The 9827-nt window shown below is 40.3% G+C and overlaps 2 protein-coding genes across 2 annotated transcripts in view; one reads left to right on the forward strand and one right to left on the reverse strand.

Moving 5' to 3' along the window:
• Nucleotides 1-9827, reverse strand: part of LOC145494009 (hydroxymethylglutaryl-CoA lyase, mitochondrial-like) — a 55153-nt gene that overhangs the window by 30999 nt on the left and 14327 nt on the right. The gene's annotated exons all lie outside the window — the stretch shown is intronic.
• On the forward strand, nt 3293-4916 carry LOC145494013 (uncharacterized). Its single transcript, XM_081473481.1, has 2 exons — nt 3293-3726; nt 4130-4916. Exons 1-2 carry the CDS (start codon nt 3691-3693, stop codon nt 4736-4738), a joined length of 645 nt encoding a protein of 214 aa, XP_081329607.1. The 5' UTR covers nt 3293-3690; the 3' UTR covers nt 4739-4916.

The following is a 9827-nucleotide window of genomic DNA, read 5'->3' on the forward strand; positions in this document are numbered from 1 at the left end:
CGTGAGCAATTGTTTTACAGTTCCTCAATACGAAATGCGTGTAAGATATCATTTGTTATAAAATGTTTTACATGTAATAGCCAAATTTTATGCACGTCCAAAAAGGAACGTAATCAACATTAACTGCCATGTGGTAAATTTTTAACGCCTTTAATTGTAATCTCATGTCTAAAAGTGTTTGACACACTATATTCTTGATCGATTCCATAAATTAGGGTTTTGATATCATTGGGCCATAAAAGACAGAGTTACTTGCTTGCGATTGGTTAAAACATGTCGGGTGACTGACGTGAGCAAGTGAAAACTTGATTAACCGGATCGACGGAAATCCAACCACATTATAGGTTTATTTTTTATTGTGGAGGGCATAAATGAACTTTAAATTCATCAACGGGATTCCAGCATAACCCAATGGTTGAAAAATGCTACTCTGGGTTGAACTCAAGTAACAGTTCTACAGAGCACTTGCTCTTGTGTTGGAAATTTTCAAAGGGAGACTGAAATTACAGTCTGTACAAAATCCCCTTGCTTATTTTAAATTGTGTCAAAGGATAGAGCACGTGCGTCTTCTGTTTTAGTGATAGTTTCACTTAATCTTGTTTATAAACCACTACAGTACTCAATAGCTGAATGGTCATACATTAGGGATAAAGTTAGAACCCCCTTGTACAGCACAGTAGACAGTGCCACATGAAAGTAGTGCACAATAGCTTTTATTTGAATGGTCACACGCTAAGGTTTCATCCACAGACTTAAAAGTTAGAACCACCTTGTACAGAATAATAAACAGTACCACGTGAAAGTACTGCTCCATGGCTTTTATTTCATTGGTAATGCACTAGAGTGTCGAGTGGTAAGAGTTGTTTTACAAGTCAGGCTAATTTTGGGGAAATTCTACGCCAATTTGTGAAAGGCTGTCCGAATTTTACCTGCTTCCCGTGTCGTATTTTGAGCTTTCTAGTTTTGATTATTACCTGTTGTTGTTGACTTCGTTGATGTTGTCTTTGTTGTGCTTGTTCGGCACATGAGTATTAGTGGACAGTCATTCTAAAAATAGCCTTGCTTGATAAATCTTTGACTGACAAATGACAGCACGTGAATACTCCACTTGATGAGCTCCTGTGTAGGAAGAAGAAAACTAGCTCCAATAGTTTAGGTAGCTAGTGATACTGTCTTGTTAAAAACTCGATGAAGAAGAGTACGCTTTGAATTTGCAAACAAGATCTTGTCTAAAATACACAGGAATAATTTTATCAGTGTATAATAGAAATAAATTATTAAGCGATACATAATTTTGTTCAATGCTGGCCACTAACTTAAGTTCACCGTCTTCGTCATGTAGAGGGAGGGGGGAGGGGAGGGGGTGAAGTCGATCTAGGTCACTTGGTCAACCCAGCTTACATTGGTACGTAGCGTGGAGAAACTTAGAATAAGGTTGCCACCCCTGGGTAGGGTGCTAGTCCATTGGTAGTCTTTCCCCCTCCCCCCCCCCCCCTTCCTCAGATCACTCTATCAGCTGTAACCCACTTGACTCCCTGACACTGTAACTTAGAAAATTGAAAAATATGTTTCCCTCGGGGCCCATAATATGGAACAATGACGTCAGGTGACGTAGTGATGACGTCATCATGTCCAAATTTCTTTGGATCCACTAATTTTGATAAAACGTTACAAAACCAGCAAACGTGGCTGAAAAATATAGTCAAAACCGGCAAAAAAAACTAAAAATAAAAGAAGTTGCTCTAAAGAAGTTAGAATTTTCGTGGGCAAAGTTGGAAATTTGAAAAGCATGCATGGTTGCCAAAATATGATTGTCATGTAGACATCAAGCTCGTAGCCAATGACATGTCACGCCCAATTATTCCCAGACATATTTCGGAAAAGGTCACCAAATTTGGGACTCATGGCCTTAAATCGTTTTAAGGTTACAAAGTTGGCAAGGGCCTCAACACCACCCCCCCCACCCCCACCCCCACCCCCGCTTCTCCCACTGTCTCCCTCACTCTCCCCGACGCTTGCCTCAATAGGGTTAATTAGGGGAGTTATCGATCTCGAGTTAGAATCTAGCATTGTTTAAAATTCGTGAACGAAGGGAGCTGTTCTAAATTAAATGTAATTTCTCTGTCAGTTCACGTCATGTCTAGTTGTCAAATGCCGCTTTTGCGAGCCAAGAATCTTAAAATAAATTTCAATTACGAAATCCTGCGAATTTCACATTCGGTTTCTTGTGCAAAAAGTCAGCTGAGTCAACATATACCTTCAGTAAGATATAATAATGTTGACAATATGCAGGAACATCCCACTGATGACGCCTTTAATGTACTTAAATTAGCTTGTACTGCGAACAAATACGCAGTTACTTTTGAAACTTATTTCCAACAAGATTCGCAGGTATAAAATAAGCTTCTGGAGAATCTCTCCTCACAATGGCTTTGTGGCGTCTTTGTTTTCTATCCGTGACAGCAATGTCGCTGTTTGTCGTGACTTCATCAGTAAGTAAATTTCTAACATTTATATTTTTACTTGTCTGACAGCTTTTCTCTTCACTGCGTGTTAGCGTTCAAGCGAGTGTGGTGAGGATTTCCCACAAAAAAAGCAACGTGTTTCCTCAAATTTCTCAGCTAAACGACAAGAACGGCCGCATAAAGCTTATGATTCCACCGTGAAAATTAACGTTTGACAAACAAACTCCTGATTTGTTACAAAGCCTGTGGGAGGTGATACTCTCTGGGTCTACTCAAACGGCTACCGTCAAAAGAATTACTAAACTTGAAGTAACTGAATGAACATAACTACTATTGAATAATTTAATATTTTTCTCGCAAAATATCTGCAGCGAGCGAAAATGAAAATTGACGTTTACATTCCATATCAAATATTGTTCATCCGATGTTTCAGTTGTTAATTTATTGTAAAGCCTTCGAACGTATTTTATCACGCATTTCCCTTCCTGTTTAACCATCATCACTTTAAATATCACAAAACTGAATAAGAACCGACTGAAAAGCCTTGAAAAAATTGGCGAGTGCGGTGTCCCATATTTCCACGTCAAAAGTGATTTCATGTGTTGTCAGGCCTTTAAAATCGTTTAATTAAGTCACAGTCGGAATTTCCAACAAGGATTTCGGTGCCTCGGTGAGTCCTAATGACCCCGAAATTGAGACACCTCCACAGATTAATTTATGCTGCCGAATTTAGTGAATATACAAAGCTTCTAAGATTCCATTGCAAAAAGGTCATGGTATAAGCACTTCAATGACCGTTCATTGCCATTTTCCTTTTTTACTGAAGGCATGATCAATAATCCATGTAATTCCGATAATTTTAAGGTTTCTTTGTTTTTTTTTTTCAATTGGATAGCCTTCAGCTGTATTAAACCTGAGTTCCGGCGCTGTGGGAATTTCAAACAGGGTTAGGAGCCAGTTGGCTCTCTGCTCGATTTCTTTTTCGTTGCCCAATTAGAATGAACATTTTTTCGAGAGAAAAAAAAATGTTTTAGCAGGAAAAAGCATAAGGTGGATGCTAAGAGGCCGTGGGGCAGTCCTCGTTTGAAAAGATTTACAAATAAGAAGGGAATTAACTCAAGTTCTAGAGAGAGAGTCTATATATACTAAAGGTGCTTCCAGCTAAATACAGTTACGTCTACTTGTGTTTTTGCAGGCGGATGATACGCCTGGTCAGTCTATCTGTATGCCACTTTGTCAAGCAAAAAGCTGCAATGGAGAGGTGAGTATACATATAAGTTATTTGCCGATTGGGAGGTCCGTATAGTGAAAAACTGTGACCGAGGCTTTGGGTATTTTCAATGCCGAGGTCACAGTTTTTCACTGACACGGACCGACCATAGCCGGTAAATGATTTAAAATTGAATTTAATATATACCCCATCTTTCTCAAACCTCGTTTATAATTGTTGACATTTTCCAAACACACATCGTTCGCGTTCCCTACCGTGACCGTGGTCAGAGATAAGAAAATCCAGAGCACGCCAAGAACCAATCAGATTGCATCATTAATTCGTTACCGCGCCCTCTTGGAACAAAATACGCGGTATATTATTTACTTTTGTAGTCGACACATTTTAAGCTCTGAATTTTAATGAAGTAGTAAGATTTTTTTCCTCTTGTTAGGGAAACATCAAAGTCTTCCACATGACGCCCTTATGGCTTGAAACACAGGCGTCATACATCGCTCTCGAACGCACAGCATCCGCTGCTCAAATCACTTTCAACGCGGGCTCATTAGCAAAGGCTGCGCTGCTCAAAGTTCCATTGATACCCACAGGTGTCTTAGCAGATGCCTTACCGCTGACTGTTGAGATCACAGTCGCACATGACGTCAGCATTGGGCAAGGCACTGACAGCGATATCAAATATGGTGTGTCAGACGGTACCAGATTTATCGGCTTTGGAACATGCGATAAGGGAAATTATGCCGATCATTCCCCCTGCTACGGAATGGAAGGCGTGTCCGGCGCCAGTTTAACGTCTATAAGACATGATCCAGTTGGTCCAAAAACCAGCGACTCTTTCTACCCCGGTCAGTTTGTCTTCACTCTCAAGCTGGATGAACGCTGGGGATCGTGCTACACTGCGCATGACGCAGGCTTCGTGAGGACCGCTGCCTACAACAACAGACTGGTTCTCAGCAAGGGACTCACTCTCGAGGTTTACAAGGGTGATGCAGGAGAGAGGGTCGGGATCAGGTTCATAAAAGTCACTGTTACAAAAGATTCTTAGGCGATAAAATCTAAGAAAAATGTGATTTCAATCTGTACCTGATATAAATGCAATAAAATGACTTTATTGCTCACAGTATAACGCCTTGAATACTAAAGAGTTAATTAATAAAGGTGCACTTCACCCCGACGCTCAATTGCAATTTTGTCGGAAAAGTTTCGAAGCATGGTTGCCATCGCAACATTGGTGACGCCGAGAGTAAAAAGCTATATCGTGCCGTATGCAAAAAGGTTTCAGCCATAAATAAAAACTATTTCAGTATAAAGCGGTTTCAATAGACCATATCCCTATTCCTGGCATTAAAAAGGGATAAATGCTATTAATTTGCATTTGAAAAGACTCCTTAAATTATCCTCAGTTGAAGTTGGTTCCAGTCCAATACCGAGTATACGAAAATAGTCTCTAGAGTATCGTTAAACCAATAACAAAGCAATCACTCTGGCCAATCAAAAGGCACACAGACAATATCCAATGAACCAATCAGAACTCTACGGAAAGGCATATAGCTACGGAAAGCGCGGGAAAACGAGTGCGAACGAGTCACGCTTGGTTCAGTTTTACTTCAATCGGATGAAAAAGTAGTCAGAGATTTTTGGGCCAATCGCTTAGCGCAGTAGCGCAAAACTAATTACTTTTCGAAACTCAAGTAGTTATTTTCCCCACTTTTGCATTGCAGAAGTGTGCTTGTCCGTTGCGAAAGTATTATAATTAGAGTCACTACTTTGAAGACCCATCTTGTTGAAATCAGTGTTTCCAATTGGTCCAAACTCTCATCAGGATGACCGAAGGCAATGGAGAATGAAAATAAATAGAGCTAGTCCCTATCAAAGGCCTTATTCCCACGTTAATCCCTATCAAGTTGATTAGAGCAGGCTCTGTTTTAGAATTCCCAGGAGAGTTTTAGAAATAGCCAATCCCGTGACGAAGATTGCACCCACGTGGACGGCCTAAGGGCTGGTTTTCATTGGCGATAAAGTCGTAGTTAGAGTCGTAATCAGAAGCGTAGAGTGTTACGATCCAGTGAAAATCAAACCGACGAAGCTGGAGGGAGAACACCGATTCTGCTTATGAGTTGGTCGCTTATGATCCAGTCAAAACTAGATCGGAGTAGGAAGCAGAAGTGAAAGAATAAACCAATCACAATGCTCGATTTTGGGCCTTGTGATTAGTTGGTTCTTCCACTTCTGCTTCCGATTCCCACAATTTAGTTTTCACAGGATCATGAGCGACGGAGTCGTAAACAGAATCAGAAGAAATGGAAACGTTCTGATTCTTCCGACTCCAATTCCGTCGAGCTTATGACTTCGCTTAGGACTCCGATTTTCGATTTTCACTACGTCATAAGCGCTCTTGCGACTCCGACTCCGACTGGGACTCCGACTCCGAGCCCACTAAGACTCCGTCTCCGACTCCGAGCCGACTCCGACTCCGACTCGGACTCCGACTGGGTCACTAGCAAAACCCATCCTTAAACGGCGTTGCACGCGTTTATATCCTCCTCAAAAGCATCTGCGCTACGCGAGTGGCAACATCACCCACAAACGAATTGGGTACTATGTCTAAAAATAACTCGAGATAGATTACTTGAGAACAAGGCCTTTATGGGGAATGACAGTCTTGCACTTTGTCCTTTATCCTTGGACACATTATGGGCAAATACTCGCTCACAGATTGATCGCGAAAAGTCATGAGATTACAAAGTCCGATAGGTGTGGGCAATGACTAGATCATTGCTATGCATAGGATGAAGCTCATGCTCAGCCCTTATCCCTTTCCATGCTTCTCCCACCGCGGCAAGTTTAATAGATATAAACCCCACGCGCTTACTTCAGAGAGGAGTACCTTTAAACGGCCACAAGCTTTTTCTTCTGCCAAAATTTTAATTTAGTTACAGTTGCGACTTATGTGAATAGTCCGTCCACAGCAGTGTGCTCCTTTTTACTTTTTACTAATTCTTTGCAGTATTCGACAGGATCTCCGGTTATTTAAGAAATTAACTCGTTGGAGATTAGGTAAAGTCTCATCCACAAGTATTGCAAAGGATTACCGTGCCCTAATTTGCTTCTCCGATCAATTCGGTAACGAGTTGCCGCAAACATATCCACGTTACTATTATTGAAATTGGCTCTTTTTTGGTCCATAGGGACGGGGGTAGAAGAGAGCTTTTTGAGGCCCTAGCCTTGTAACTCTTAGAGAATGAAAGCTGTGATAATGAAATAAAAATGAAAAATATTTCCTTTGAGGTTCATAACTTGGAATGACGATTTCATATCACGTAGGAGTGACGTCAATACTTCTAAAAAGTAGCCCTCTTGTATCAGCCATCTTGAATTTCATGAGTTTTCAAATGTTACGAGATCACCAAAAGGGGAGGCGCGGTGGCCTCATGGTTAGTGCGCTCGTCTCCGGATCGAGCGGTCCGGGTTCGAGCCCTGGCCGGGGACATTGTGTTGTGTTCTTGGGCAAGACACTTTACTCTCACAGTGCCTCTCTCCACCCAGGTGTATAAATGGGTACCGGCGAACTTAATGCTGGGGGTAACCCTGCGATGGACTAGCATCCCATCCAGGGGGGAGTAGAAATACTCCTAGTCACTTCATGCTACAGAAACCGGGATAAGCTCCGGCCTGATGGGCCACTTGGCTCGCATGCAGACTTTACCTTTACCTACTTTACGAGATCACCAAAAGGGCTCAAATATACTTTAAACCGATAAAAAAGGCTAAAGTAATTTTAAAAATGTAAAATTTACTCCAGAGTAATTTTTGCTCTAACCCTGAAAAATTCAAAATTTTGAAAACCATGCCCGTCAGAAAAGGCTGCCATAGGAAAATCAAGTTTCTTGACAAATCACATGACATGTTCAACTGGTTCTCCAGATAAATTGAATGAAACAAGTCAACTTTGAAGTCAATTTCTTCAATGCTTTTAAAATAACAAGCGTTCAAAACGGGTGAGGTTCTCAAAAGCTCTCCACTCCTATTTCAATAGAGCTACACTATTACTACGGTATACTATAGTATTTGTCAGGTTATGCTATACTATTGGTGTGGGAATATAGATCCCACAATAAGATTAGAAATAAAGACACAAAAGTGTTCACAAGATGATTTTTGCGAATTGAATTCTCTTAACTGTACACAAGAAATGAGCCGTCACTCAAACAAGTCCCTAGTTTATCTCAGCTGCCGAGTGTTCGAATTTCAATTCCTTCCTTCAGCTCCTTCCAGATGGTAAAGATTGTTAAGTCCTTCGGTAGCACAGTTCTGTGTCCATTAAGGTCTTCTGCTGTGTATGTACCATTCAGCAATACTTGGACTAAACAACAACTTCCTTGCTAGGTCTGCATGAACCCCATGGCCGGATTGCGAGATTCTCTTCATGGCGGTACTGTCATCTCTGCGAGATATGATTGAATGTGACTGGTTTACTTTGCTCCTCGGTCATGTCGATGTACGAAAACAGTTCTTCTTCAATTCTTGGTTCCACAATGGATGAAAATGAGATGATCATCTCCACAGCGAGTAAGTCGAGGTCACTTGTGACAGCACGTTGAAATGCAAGACGTTGAGCAGTTCAAACTATCTGCCTAAACTTGACTGAATAATATAGTGATAATTATTTTGAAAACAAAATATGATGCAGCAAAGTTACGATATCTGTAACGAGCAAATGCAAAATTGCCCGGGAAATTGCCAAGTTGGGTTTATCTGTTAAAGTTTTTTCAGGTTTTCATCCAGGCACGCCCATCCTTCGAAAATCTGGTCGGCAAACTCAGAAAAAGTGATTTACCTTATCTTAGTTTCATTTTGAAAAAAAAAAAACTGAAACAAGAGGTCTGTGACCGAGCGAAGAATAAAATTTAGCAGCAAAATATAACTAATAACGAGGGTTGACCGGATTTTGGCACGCAAATTAAAATTAAACCAAAATTTAAAATTGCGACATACCAGTCCTTGCCAGTTATACGAGTCCAACCAAACAATGGCCCGCACTAAGGAAACGACACTACTAGCTATACTACCTTAAAAATGTAAATACGGTCTACTTACAAATGAATGATAAAATCTCATTTGCGTTCCTAACGTCTTTCCTGCTAATCAGATAAAAGATCAAATCTTAGTCTTCAAGTTCTTTTCAATATACATTATGGTTCCTACCTGTATTCACAATTTTGGTAACTTAACTCTATGTAGGTTTTAACTAGCAAATATTGTTCACAAGCAGTGCACTATTGTCAACTTAATGACGATATTAACCAAGATTTTATTGTTTCCTCTGCTCAATAAAACTAAAGTAAACAACAATAGTAAATTCTTTCAAGTGAAAAACCATAAAAAAAGTGTCATTACTATCTTAAGTGGCAGTCTCTCTAAAAGCGGTCCGCTGCATTTCTGGTCGGAAGAAAGTTTTCCCTCAAACTTTTCTCAGTAAACTATCTTGGGTCCTAATTAAATGCAAAGACTTTAGTTTTTGCAAATACGTCAAAATAATTTTTTTAGAGCTCAAAACAATCATAGGCGGAAAACGCTTAAATTTGAGCTTTCTAAGGACGGAAACTTTCCTAAATTAACGAGCTCGCTGCTCAAAGACCACCAAACGTAACAATAAATTGTTACTATCCCTACATTAAGTGATCCTTCAAGGGTAAGAAATGCACGTTACTTTTGATATATTTTGTTTTGGGGGATTCTGAAAATTTATCTATTACCACCCGTTTTATCACTTTCTGAAAACCTGCGAAAGTAACTTGTCTTCGCTGGCGTTTATTTCCTAAGTCCAGACCCGGCCGCTCAAAACTTCAGCGTATTGAATTCTGCTAAACAAGTGTTAGCATAGAAATATAAAAATACCTTGCGCTTTTTATCTTCCTTTCCCACAGCGACTTCGAACTTTCTGTGCTATGTGCGAATCTCACAGTTCATTATGTAAATTAGTCGTCACGCAAGTTCACATTCAAAACGCTTTAACATTGTTACATTTCACCTTAAGTCTAAAATAAAAACGATCGCACAACGGCTTAAGTAGCTGAAAGTGGTGACTTATTTGTTCCCTTGTACCGTGCCGTGAGGAAATCGCTGGGAAATGA

The sequence above is a fragment of the Orbicella franksi genome, chromosome 8 (assembly GCF_964199315.1).
Source record: "Orbicella franksi chromosome 8, jaOrbFran1.1, whole genome shotgun sequence".
Lineage (NCBI taxonomy): Eukaryota > Metazoa > Cnidaria > Anthozoa > Scleractinia > Merulinidae > Orbicella > Orbicella franksi.

What these genes read in the sequence shown, in the direction of transcription:
- LOC145494013 (XM_081473481.1), top strand. Translation starts at nt 3,691, where the DNA reads ATGCCACTTTGTCAAGCAAAAAGCTGCAATGGAGAG. An exon ending in CAAAAAGCTGCAATGGAGAG is followed by an intron (nt 3,727 to 4,129) that starts GTGAGTATACAT and finishes TCCTCTTGTTAG; the next exon opens with GGAAACATCAAAGTCTTCCA.